This window comes from Belonocnema kinseyi, chromosome 2, assembly GCF_010883055.1.
Source record: "Belonocnema kinseyi isolate 2016_QV_RU_SX_M_011 chromosome 2, B_treatae_v1, whole genome shotgun sequence".
NCBI lineage: Eukaryota > Metazoa > Arthropoda > Insecta > Hymenoptera > Cynipidae > Belonocnema > Belonocnema kinseyi.
Window position 1 is genome coordinate 141,478,680 of NC_046658.1, and position 13,876 is coordinate 141,492,555.

General features: G+C 26.3%; 1 protein-coding gene across 9 annotated transcripts in view; it reads right to left on the reverse strand.

Annotated features, from left to right (window-relative positions):
* LOC117168304 (piezo-type mechanosensitive ion channel component) overlaps positions 1 to 13,876 on the reverse strand; it is a 230,011-nt gene that overhangs the window by 76,394 nt on the left and 139,741 nt on the right. For all 9 annotated transcript variants that reach the window (XM_033353858.1, XM_033353856.1, XM_033353854.1 and 6 more), the window contains one exon: positions 1,870 to 1,935. In XM_033353858.1, the coding sequence (XP_033209749.1) occupies positions 1,870 to 1,935 (66 nt within the window). The remainder of the gene's footprint in view (positions 1 to 1,869; positions 1,936 to 13,876) is intronic.

Sequence of the window (13,876 nt, forward strand, 5' to 3'; positions counted from 1 at the left end):
TAAAATAAATATCTGAGTTTCGAAGAACATGTTTTTTTGACTCATATTTATTTTCTCGATTTACGATTGGACCGTAAGACATAAAGAATTTGAAATCAATTTATTGACATTTTTGGAAATCTTCGAAATATTTATAAAAACTTTGTGAAATTATTGAAATCCTCATAAAATAATTTCTGCTTTTCTGAAATCTTTAAATCTATCCGAAATCTTTGTGAAATCTTTGAAATGTTTACGAAATTATTAAAACATTTTGAAAATATTTTTTAATTATTTAAAATATTTTTGAAATTGCAGAAATCTTTGTGAAATCATTAAGGACTTTGTGAAATCCTTTGAATCTGTCCCAAATTTTTATGAAATTTTTGCGAAATATTTGAAATAATTTTGAAATATTTAGTAATGTTTGTGAAATTATTGAAATTTTCGTAAAATATTTTGAAAATCATTTATGTCTTTTTTAAATCTTCTTATTGTAACCAAAATCTTTCCCAAATATTTGAAATCTTTAGAAATTATTTAAATTTCCGGAAGTCATTGGAATCTTTGTCAGATCCTTAAAATCTTTGCCGCTTCTTGAAAATATTTTTGAAATATTTGTAAAATTGTTGATATCTGTGCGAAATCATTTATGTCTTTGTGCAATTTTTTAATCTATCCGAAATCTTTATGAAATCTTTGGTAATATTTGTGAAAATATTTTATATTTATTCAAAATATTTGAGATCTTCTGGAAATTTTTTTAAACTATCAGAATTTTTTGTAAAGCATTTGCAATTTTTAGAAAATCATTTATGTCTCTGTAAAATATTAAAATTTTTTTTTAAATATTCAATAATATTTGTGAAATTTTTGAAATATTTGTGAAATATATAAAATCATTAAAATCTTTGCGAAATATTCGAATTCTTTGTGAAATCTTTCAAATGAATGCGAAATTATATATCATTTATTTTTATTTTTTATATTATATATTTTTGAAGTATTGTTAAATTCTTTAAATCTTTGCGAAATATTTGAAATCGTTGGGAAATCTTTGAGAAGTCATTGCAGTCTTTGCGAAATATTTCAAATGTTTTATAAATATTTTATATATAAATATTACAAATATTTATGAATGTTCTTATAAATATTTTTATAAATGTTTTAAATATTCATTTTGATACAAATATTTGATCATATTTTTGGAAGTGATTAAAATGTTTGGAAAATCATTGAAATCTTTCTAAAATAATTTGAATCTATCCAAAATATTTACGAAATATTTGAAATCTGTAGAAAATCACTGAAATCTTTGTGAAATTATTGAATTTTTTGTAAAGTCTTTTTAAACTATCCGAATTTTTTGCGAAACATTAGAAATTTTTAGATAACTATTCGAATCCCTGTAAAATATGTAAAATATTTTTTAAATATTCCACAACATTTGTGAAATTGTTTAAATATTTGCGAAATATTTATAATATATATTCGTAAATTTCAAATTTTCCGTAATAACAAAGATAGGTCTAATTTAATTTGCTCAAGAGTTTCTCGTTTCCAGAAGGAAATTTATTTACACTTTTTAAGCAAAAAATAGCTGTAAATAGCTGAATTTTTTTATTTTATTTCAAATTTAGAAGAAACCAAACACATTATTTTCACGATTTGGTTCGGGACTTACACATGCAGATTTTTAATTGCAACTACCACCTAATTAATAATTCGACATAAACTTAAAATAAATATATATATATATTTAATTAAAAATATAAGGAAATCAAATGTACAGTTATTTACAATATGTTATCGGTCTGGGAATGCAAAGAAGGATTAAGAGGAGTTTCAGGGTCACCAAATTCCGAAGCTAAAAATAAAAAATAAAATTACCCTCTCTGTTACTGCTTGGTAGGCGTTCTCTGTACAACGGTCGTTCTAGAGCCGGATATAATGAATCTAGGGAAATACACAGAGACAAGTAATAAATTGCCGAGGATGGTGATCGCTCTAAATTCAAATCAGTAGGAATTGATTCACTGGACCAGATCAGTAAGGATGTTTACTTATCATTCAGAGAATTAATCAATCAAACGTAGCTTAAATTACGTAAAAAATCTAAGATCATTTCCGATTTTTAACCTTGCAAGGATTATCTTTCGCCTTTCAATCCCTCCATTTTTATTCCAGATGTAACACGAATTGCGACGCCAGCGCCATCTATCGTCGTTTAACTTAATTAATTTGGAGAGAACCGGGGATTCCCATCTGTCAGACATTGTTTTGCTAATTATTGCTAGTAGAATTAGACAGGGTGTCCGAGATAAAAATTTTAAATGTTCAAATTTGGTAATTTAGTTTTAAACAGAAATGTATTTTCCTCTACATAAAAACTCGTAATCTCCATTCGTCCAAATCGATGATGTAGAGATTCTTATTGTCGAGTTTTCTTTCTATTTTGTAAGTTATAGGGTGAGCTCTTTTAAGCTTAAAATTAATCGAACTAAAAAAGTCGATTTATGTATTTTTTTAAGCGCCGATAATTATTTCAATTTATTTCTTTTTACTTTTACTTTCAATAACAGTTTTTATTTTGCAATGAATTATTATCATGCATAATACATCAATTTTTTTCTCGTGATAAAATAAAATGAATTGCAATTCAATAACTTTTGAAAGGTTTCTGATGTTGTGAAATAATTATTTCAATTTAATCTTCAAAATTGTATGTGAATATGTGTAAAGTTTTTATTTAATTAGTTTAAAAGATTATTAAGGATTTACATTTTCCGAAAAATATAAGGCAACAATTATTTTAATGTTTCAATGGAAATAATTGTTTATTGCATTTTATGTTATGAGCTGATTAATTAACTATTGACGCAATTTAAAAAAAAATGGAATTACATAAGGATATAATTTAAATTGCTTTCAATTAAGTAATTTAAATTTATTACTTACATTAAGGTTATGTAATTGACTATTTGCCTATTCTTGTTATAATAAAAATGTATTTTTTGTACAGTTTCATATTTTTCACAATTAAAAGAAACAATCTTTTGTCCATGCTTCAAAGAAATTGATAATATATAATAATTTTTTCAAATTTATGGATTTTTTAACGCGTTTGTGATGTTGTGAAATGATTATCTGAATTCAGTTTTAGAAATCATAAGTATATGTCTTTTAATTTTTTTAAATTAGTTTAAAAGGTTATTAATAATCAGAATTTCTAGAAAAATATAAATAATTATTAACTAATTCGGTTAAAAGTTACAGATTTTTCAAATAGTTAAAAGCTGATTAATAAATAAAATAAAAAATTATTCGAATATTTTCATGAAAATCATTGTTTAATTATTTTAATACTGCGAAGTGATTCATTCTTTTCACAATGTTAAATTACATAAAGACTAAATTTTAATTTTTTAAATTAAATAAATTCATCGATTCTTTACTATAAGGTTATGTAATTAAATATTGCCTATAATTTGTATAATACAATTTCATTTATATTTACAATACCCCTATTTCAGTTTCAGAATCTTCGAAATTTTTCTGATATTGCAAAATCAGTCTCACAATAAATTTTAAAAATTATGTGAACATATGTTTTAATTTTTTCTTGAATTAGTTTAAAATATTATCAATAATTAAAGTTTTCACAAACACATAAAGTAAAATTTAATAGAAAGTTTCAATGAAAACAATTATTGATGTTTATGTTCCAAACTGATCAATTAATTATTGTTAGATGCTTAACTTTTTTCACAATATTAAGTTACATAAGGATTTAATTTTGATTGCTTTTAATTAGATTACATTGTCTGATTATTCACTCCAGGTTTATGTAATTTGATGTAGGCTAGAATTCTGATACTTAAAGTTTGTTTTTAGTTTGAATATCTTCATTATAATCATTAAATATTTAAATACTTCTATTAAAGTTATATAATTTTTTTTTGGTGCTTGTGATCTTGTGAAATGAGTATCTAAATTCAATTTTCTAAATTATATGTAAATGTATCTTAATTTGTTTAACTTTGAAAGGTTATTAATAATTTAAATGTATAAACATGAAATTTGTAATATAAAGAAAAATATAATGTACAAAATACTTTAATTTTCAACCAAATAATTAATTTTTAACAAAATAGTTGAATTTTCAGCTAAAAGGGATCATGCAAAAGTTACATTTTCAGTTAAAAATTAATTTCTAATCAAACACAAAAAAGCTTTTCACTAAAAATATAATTTTTTTTAAGTTTAACTTTCACCCAGAAAATATTTGAATTCATTTTACAGCACTAAAATATAAATTATTTAACAAAATATAAATTATTAACAAAACAGTAGAATTTTCAACTAAAAATAAGTAACAACAAGTTAATTTTCTGCTAAATAGGCGAATTTTTAACCAAAAAGTATGACTTTTGAAGATGATTTTTAAATTTTCAACCAAACAGTTGCATTTTGAACCAATAAAAATGAAAATTTGATTAAAACAGGTGAACTTTTAAATCAAAAAGACAAATTTTAAGAAAAATAGTTTAATTTTCAAGTAAAAAGATTTTAATAGACTTTTTAACAAAAAAATTCGAATTTTAAACAAAAAGTAAATTTTCTACGAAATAGTTCAATCGTTAACAAAACAGTTGCATGTTTTAAAAGAAATATGCTATATTTTTAGGTGTACGAGAATTTCATTTTTCAAAATTTTCTGTTTTTACCATGACCAATTTTTCATTTTCCTTGATCATTAATATTTAAATACCATCATTTTAATCTTGTAATACATTTAAACCAAGAAATTTTTTTCAGCAACAAAGGAGAATTTTCATCTAAAAAAGATCAATTTTTAAAAAACGAAAAAGTTACATTTTTAGTTGGAAAATTAATTTTAGCCAAAAAAAAGTTTTTCCACTAAACGGTTAAATTTTCAACCAAAGAAGCTTTCAATCTAAAAATTTAATTTTCAACAATGTAGTTCAACTTTTATTCAATTAGTTGAATTTTCAATTAAAAAAGAATAATTTGAAAAAAGTTAAACTTTCAACCAAATCTTTTGAGCAAAATAGTTGATAACTCAAGCAAAGAAGAAGAATTTTTAAACAAAATGTTCATTTTCATAAAAAAATTAAATTTCTACAAAAATAGATAAATTTTTAAATCAAAAAGATGAATTTTCAAAAAAACTTGAATTCTCGGTTAAAAAAAATTTTGATTTTTGAGGAATAAAATATAAATTTTTAAACAAGAAATAAGTTTTTACACTAAAGAAATAGCTGGTTCAATCAATCAAAATTATGGTTGAATATGTGCTTGTTATTTCTTCTAGTTAAATTAATCATAATTCTGATGGTTTTAACAAGAATTTATGGTTAATTTAACCAGAAATTTTTTGAGTTGCAATTTTATCCAAAAAAGATAACATTTCTCTCAAAACAGGTTGTCATTTTTCATTGAAAAATCAGGCTTTTCAAAAAAGTGTCGAGTTTTCAACCAAAAAAGATTCTAGTTGCCTTTTCAAAATGAAAATATAAATTTTTAAACAAGAAATAAATTTTTACGAAAAAATTGAATTTTTTAATCATAAATGACGAATTTTATCAACCAAAAAGGATTAATTTTCAACAAACCAGTTAAATTCTCTACCACATAGTTTTTGTTTTCATGCACGAAAGATGGAATTTGTGCTAAAACCGATGAATTTTTAATGAAAACCGTTACATTTTTCCTTAGAAAGCTAATTTTCATCCAGAAAATATTTCAGTTAAATTTTTAACAAAACAATAGAATTTTCAACCAAAAAATATGACTTTTTAACAAAAATCTTCAATTTTGAACCAAATATTTGCATTTTTGTCCAAGAAAAATGAAAATTCTGCATAAATGGGCAAGGTTTTAAATTAAAGACCTCTTTAGCGACTTAGGGAAAAATTATGAAAATATTTTGCAGCTATGAAATTACTCGTCATTAAAAACCAAAGTGAGCAGCGCTTTTCGTTTTTTTTTTAATTCCAAAAATTACCAAAAGTTACCAAAATTACATTAAAAAATAGAAAATGCCACTAATTATAAAATCATTTTTCATTTTATTTTATTTTTGTATAAAATTTAGAAAATATGTGATTTTAATTTTGGAAAATTTATTTTATAGAAAAAAATCCAATGAAAAATGATTTAATAATTAGCAATATTTGATGTTTTTAAAGTTTTTTTTAATCTTCTCAACCCCTAAATAGGAGTAATTTTTTGAAATTTTCGAAAAATGAAAAGCGATGCTCACTTTGCTATTCAATTACGAGTAATTTAATACCTTTAAAATAGTTTTATATTTTTTCCTCAGATCGCTAACGAGGTGCAAAAATAGGCCTATTTTGCGGTCACTGTTTTTACGAAAAATATTTGAATTTTCATTCAAAAAAATTTCAATAGACTTTTTAATACAAAAATACGATTTTTAAACAAAAATTAAAGTTCCCAGGAAATAGTTGAAAATTAAAAAAAACAGTTGTATTTTTATCCAAGAAATATTATTTAATATTAGCACCAAAATATAAAATTTAAACAAAAAAATTGTATTTTGAATCCAAAAAGAGGAATTTCGAATAAAAGAGTTAAATTTCCAAACAAAAAGCATGTCTTTCTAAGAAAATAGCTAAATTTTCAATCAAAGAATAGTATTTATAAATAAAAAGATGATCCTGAGGAGAAAGTTTTCGCGAATTTGCAAAAATTACAATACACTCCAACCGAGCATACGTAAACGGTACACTGGTGCGAATTAGTTTGCTTGCAATGTTAATCTGAAACATTTAATATATTCAACATATAATAAACAACTAGCATATATTACACATATTTAATATATACGGGGATAATCCGCTCCAGCTGTGTTTGCGTAAATGCCAAAAAAATAAAAAACTTCAGGTGCGAATTCGCACCAGTGTACCATTTGAGGGTTAAAAGTGTGAGGATTTCTATCTGTTACGTAATTTAAGTACGGTCCCTTACTGGAATTTCAGTAACTCCTTCTACCGATAAATCAGTAAAAACCTACAAAGATTGCAGTGAATATTTACTGATTGAAATAGTTAAATTACTGATTCTCAGTGAAAATCAACTGATTTGAATTAAGAGAGAACTGTAGCTGAAATTAGCTGCAGGATTAAAAAGTGTAAATATATATTACAATAGATTTTTTTTGGAGAAGATGGAAAGCACAATTTTGTATTTATTGAGGAGACAATTAGAAAAGGATTTCTCAGTTGATGGAGATTTTCCGGACGACAAGTAACGCTGAAAACGACGGCAAAATGAAGCTCATGAAAATGAAAAATATGATGCGCTACGAGAGAATTTAAGATCGTGTATGAAACAGAAAGGATTAAAGATTACAGTTTCGAATAAAAATAAAATGAAAAAAAAACTTTATTAAATTTCATAAAAAAAAAAACAGAAAAGAAAATTAGATGGAAAATACATCAAACTGAAATCTTAGTTTCTTTAGGCTGAAATAAAGAGAAGAAATAATTAGAATGTCTACCCAAATGACGAATTTAATTACCGCATGATATAATATCCCTGCTGTTGAAAATTCTCTAAATTAAATTTTATTTTAAAAATTTTATAAATAGACTATCCCCTCGTTGACAAGTGCTATTTTGGTAATAAGTAAAAAATTTTCATAAAAAAGTGATTTTCAGATTAATTGTTGAAATGTGCCTAATTAAATTTTACGTGAGAGTTAATGCGGGTATTATTGAATTTTTAAACTAAAAAAAGTACATTCTTATAAAAGAAATGGAAAAACTAACTTTTTATTTAAAAAAAAGTTTAATTATAAAAAGAACAACGAATTTTCTTCCGAATGGTTGATTTTCTTTTACTAAATTATTGAACTTTTAAGAAAACATGACCAATTTTGTATAAAAAACTGTTGAATTATCAAATAAAAAATATAAAATTTTGATAAAAATGTTAATTTTATAACAGAAAAGATGGAATTTGAAAGAAATGTGTACAAGAACTCTCAACCTGAAAGGTTGAAACTAGATTAAAAAAAAAATGTTAACGAAATAGTTCAATTTAAAAAGAAGTGGAATTTCGCTTAAAAAATAACAATTTTTGACCAAAAATGGAATAAACAAATTTTCAATTACCAAAGTAATTTTTCAACAAAAAAGGGGGTTTTTTAACAAAACAGTTCAACTTCTAACCTAAGAGATGAATTTTTTGCTAAAATTTTGAATCTTCAACCAAAAAAATGAATTTTTAAATGAAAAGAATAATTTTTCAGTGAAAAAAAAATTCAAAACGAAAAGATTAATGCTATAAGAAGAATAAACGAATTTTCAGTAAAATTCAATAATTCAGAAAAGATTTTGGCTGCCTAAAAAAAAACAATTTTTAACAAAATTCAAGAAATCTGACCCAAAAAATTGAATTTTGAACTAAAAAAGAAGAATTTTTAAACAAAAAGATTAATCTTCTACTAAACCAGAAGAAATGTTTCATAAATTTCAAGAATTCTCAAACAAAAAATATCATTTTCCCACAAAAAAATTTAATTTTATAGGCAAAAAGATTAATTTACTACCAAAAAAGAAGAATTTTTTAACAAAATGGAAGAATTCTCAACCAAGATATTAGATTAGCAACTACAAAAGTTGAATTTTTAATTTTAAAAAATGATTTCGAAACAAAAAGATTAATTTTATAATAAGAAAAACGAATTTTCAATAAAACTACTCCACCAAAAAGTAGAACTTTTAACTAAAAAAGTAGAATTTTTAAAGAAAAAGATTAATTAACTACCAAAATAGAAGAAATGTTTAATAAAATTCAAGAGTTCTCAGCCAAAAAGTAATGTTGAAGTTTCAACTAAGAAAAATGAATTTTTGAACAGAAAGATTAAATTATTGCCAAAAATTAATAAACAAAATTCAAGAATTTTGAATCAAAAAGTTCAGTTTTCAACGAAAAAGCATGAATTTTCAAACAAAATGACTAATTTACTTTAAAAAAAGACAAACTTTTAATAAAATTCAACTAAAAAAGATGGATTCCGAAACAAAAAGAATAATTTTATAACAAAAAAGATGAATTTCAATAAAAATTGAAGAATTCTCAGACAAAAAGCTGAATTTTTAAAAAATAAATTTTTTTTAAATTTTTAAGAAAGTAGTTGAACTCGAAAACCGAGTTATTAAATTTTTAAAGAAAAAATTAACTTACTACCAAAACAGAGAAAATGTTTAATAAAATTCAAAGAGTTCTTAACCAAAAAGTAGAATTTTCAACTAAAAAGGATGAATTAAAAAAAGATAAATTTACTACCAAAAAATACGAATTTTTAAACAAAAATATTAATTTACTACAGACAAAAATGAAGTTTTAATAAAATTCAAGAATTCTCAACCAAATGCTTAAGTTTCAAATAAAAAAATTAAGTTGTAGACAAAAAGATTAATTTACTACCAAAGAAGAATTTTTAATAAAATTGAAAAATTCTCAACCAAAAAGTTGAATCACCTACTAAAAAATGGAATTTTGAACTAAAAAAGATGAATTTCGAAACAAGAATATTAATTTCGTACTAAAAAAGACGAATTTTCAATAATCTTGAAGAATTCTCAACCAAACAGATGAATTTTCAATAAAAAAGATTAATTTTCCACTGAAAAAAAAAATATTAATTCAAGGAAATTCGAGAATTCTTAACCAAAAAGTTTAATTTTCAACTAAAAATATGAATTTTCAAACAAAAAGATTAATTTACTATAAAAAAAGACGATTTTTCAATCAAATTCAATAAAGTTGAAGCTTCAAGTAAAAAATATGAATTTGTAAACAAAAAGTTCAATTTTCAACAACAAAAAGAAAGAATCACTTTTGAACAAAAATGGAATAGTTAAATTTCTATTTACCAAAGTAATTTTCCAACAAAAAAAAGATAAACAAAAAAAGAAAGAATTTTCAACAAAACAGTTCAATTTCTAGCAAGAGGTGAATTTTTTAAGTACAGGTAAATCTCCCGCATATCCCGAAGCTTACCGAAGCAAAACTTCAATAAAAAATGGCGGTTTCGACGCCTTCATGTAGACACACACGTTTACCATTGAATCCTGTAACCTATGTTTTTAAGGTTCTTTATCAGAATGTCTAATAGCGTCTGAATTTTGAGGCCGCGTGGTTGAATATTTTTGTCTAATTTTTTGCATATCTTATTTAAATAACCATATCTCGGAGCAACAAACACCAGTTTTTTGATAAAATGTTTATACTTTCTGTAATAATAAAAAAAGTAGAGAACAATAGCAGTGACACTCAGCCTGTTCACTCTCATAAAACTCCAATCGGCAGATTCCCCGGAGGTTGATGAATTATCCGGAACGAATAAATCCGGGCATTATGAGATTTCGGCTAGTTAGAAAAACTTACATGATGAAATCATTGATTAATTCGATTACAATTAACGGAATTAATTAATTTATATGATAACAAGAAATTGAAAAAAAAAGAAACAAATAAAAGAAGACTTTCACCATTCACCGAAAATAATTTAATTTATAATAATAAACTATAAATCTATATATATATATATAAATCTCGTGCCACGACGTTTGTCGCCAATAAACTCCGAAACTACTTAACCAACTTCGATAAAATATTGTAGGCTGTGTGTAATTTGGTCCAACTTAAAGGATAGAATACTTTTCATCTGGATTAATTACCTCTATATTTTTTATTGCAAATTAAATGTTTTTATTTGTATGTTCCATAAGTTTCTAACAGGTGGCGGTGTAAATTAGTTTATTGACTGTTATCTAGGTTGACGAAGCAACCAATAGATGGCACTATGTTTCGATTTCTTAAATAGTTTAGTATAAAATTAATTCAATGTATTATATTGAGCAAAAGCACAAAGTACATGGAAACACTATACTTATGAATTAAAGATTATGCACGTGAAAAAACTTCTAAAAAATATCGTCTTTAACATCTTTTTCATAAATCTCTTTTTTCAATTTCTTCTAATTATATAAATTAATTAATTTCATGAATTGGAATTCAATTAATGATTGCATAATGTCAGGTTTTCTAACTGCCCAAAACCTCATAACAATGCCCGTATTCATTCGTTCCGGATAATTCATCTCTCTCCGGGGAGTCTGCCAACTAGAGTTTGATGAGAGTGAACAGGCTCGCTGCGGACATGCATGTACAGCTATCACTGAGTGTCACTGCTATCGTTCTCTCCTTTTTTGATTATTACACAAAATATAAACATTGTATCGAAACCCTGGCTCTACTTCATTCGAGATATAGTTATTTAGATGAGATATGCAAAAAATTAAGACAAAAAAATCCAACCGTGCGGCCTCGAAATTCAGATACAATTAGACATTCTGATAAAGAGCCTTAAGACCTCTTTAGGATATCTTTAGGACCTTGGACGTCCAAGGCCGTTCTTGGGATTTTCATGGTTTTGTGCCCACTGGGTATATATCAGTGGCCTTATCCCAATTTTTCGATTAGGTAGACACCCTCTTAAACTAATGACAAACTAGAATACGTGAATAGTGTACGGTGCATGAAACGACAGAACTAATTATTTTTGTGGCGTGAGAAGCTTAGCCTATGAACAGCAGGACACTGGAGCTGCAGCAGCTAATAAGTAGACTAACGACGATTTTTGTGGAGAGGCTGTTTTACATGTGTGATGAGAACGGGCGGATCGTGAAGTCGATGAAACGATAGATGCACGTGGAGTCCTAAGGGTATTCAATATCCAAGGCGGTCCCATGAAACTGGACTGGCGACGATGCTGGATCGATGGAGTCGGTTGGTTCGGAGGAGGTTGGTCGTAGGGTGGAGGAGAGAATACGGGAAAGGTTTCATCAGGCGAGGGACCACGGGGATTCAATTCGCTACTGGGTGGAGAACCAAAGGAAATTCGGGTCGGCTCGAGATAACCTTCGAGACTCACTGTCATGATAGCGGAATTGGGGGATGGAGCCTGCAAAAGGGACGCGGCACGTGGTGTTAACGGAGGTGGCTCTTCGTCTTCGTCTATTGGCGTTTGGTATCCTTGGGGTGGCGTGTGACCCGATGAAACGCATGAACTCATGCTGGAAGACTTTGCCAAGGGCGCCACTCCTTTTTTCGTACGTGTGCGTGTGCGTTAAATACAGAAACGCTCATCTTTAATATCTAATTTTGCTGCTTTGATACTTGGATACTTTCATTGTGATTAAGAGGTTTGAACTTTTTTTTGGAATTGGGTATAGCTTTCATTGGGAAGGACAATTGCAAATTTTTCTTCATGTTCTAAAAGACGAGGTGCTTTATCTTTTTGATTAAGGATATAGATGATCAATCCTGAATTTAAAGAATCTAAATCGATACCTTCATGTTGCGAAATATTCTCTCGGAGTGTAGGTTTGCTTTTTGACTTGTCTCATCTTTTTCATGACACATTATACGCGGCAAAAAAAGCAGGTAATTCAGGGAGTTTAATCAATTTAGTGAAATTCAGGACATTTAGTGGAATTTCTTTTTATTCAGCTGAATTCTGCTGAATCTAGTGGACCTAAATGGAGTTTAAGCAATTCAGGAGAATTCAAAGAATTTAAGGAATGCAGTAGAATTGAGTGGGATTCAAGAAATTCAGTGATCAAAAATTTAAAGAATTCAAGAAATTAAATGAAATTTTGAAATTTCGTTGAATTTATAAAATTCTGGAAATTCAGTAAAATTTATGACATTAAGTTGAATTCAAGGGATTCAATGCAATTAAATTAAATTTCCGATATTCAGTGAAATTTATGGCATTCAGTGAATTTCAAGAAATTCACTGGAATTCAGGAAATGTCGAGAAATTTAGTGGAATTTCGAAGATTCAATGGAATTTAGGGAATCCAGTGCAATTCATGAAATTGAGCGGAATTCAAAGAAATTAGTTAAATGCAAAAAATTCAAGGGAATTCAAAGAAATGAGTGAAATGCAATAAATGAAGTGAAATTCAAGAATAAAGAAAAACTTAGTATGATTCAAGGAATTCGACAATTAAAAAAAATCAGGTAATCCAGGGAGTTTAATAAATTTAGTGAAATTCAGTGGAATTTACGAAGTTTAGTGGAATTCATGAAATTCAGTGGAATTCAGCTGAATTTTATTGAATTTAGTCGAATTAAATGGAGTTAAAAAAATGCGAAGAATTCAAAGAATTTAAGGAAGGCAGCAGATTTGAGAGGAATTCAAGGAATTCAGCGATAAAAAATTCAAGGAACTCAAGAAATTGAATGTAATTTGGAAATTTAGTGAAATTTATAAAATTATGTAAATTTAGTAAAATGTATGATATTCAGTGGAATTCAGGGAATTCACTGAAATTTATGACATTCAGTGGAGTTCAAGAAATTAAGTGGAATTCAGGGAATTCACATAATTAAGCGGAATAATTGGATTTCAGTGAAATTTATGACATTCAGTGGAATGAAAGGAATTCAGATTATTAAGCGGAATAAACGCAATTCAGGGAATTTAACGGAATTCAGTGGAAATTAGGGAATGCAGTGAAATTTATGGCGATCATCGAAATTCAAGGAATTCAGTGGAATTTAGCGAAAAAAGGAGAATTCAGTGTAATCTAGAGAACTCGGCGGAATTTAGGGAATTCGGGGAATACAAAAGAATTCAGGAAATTAAATTCAGGGAATTCAGTAGAATTCATGCACTTTATTAGAATTTAGTGAAATTTACGGAATTCAGTAGAAATCAGTGAAATTCATGACAATGAGTGGAATTCAGGGAAATCAGGAAATTCAGTAGAATTCAGGGAATTCCGAAAATTTAGTAGAATTCAGAGAATTTAGGGACTTCAGTGGAATT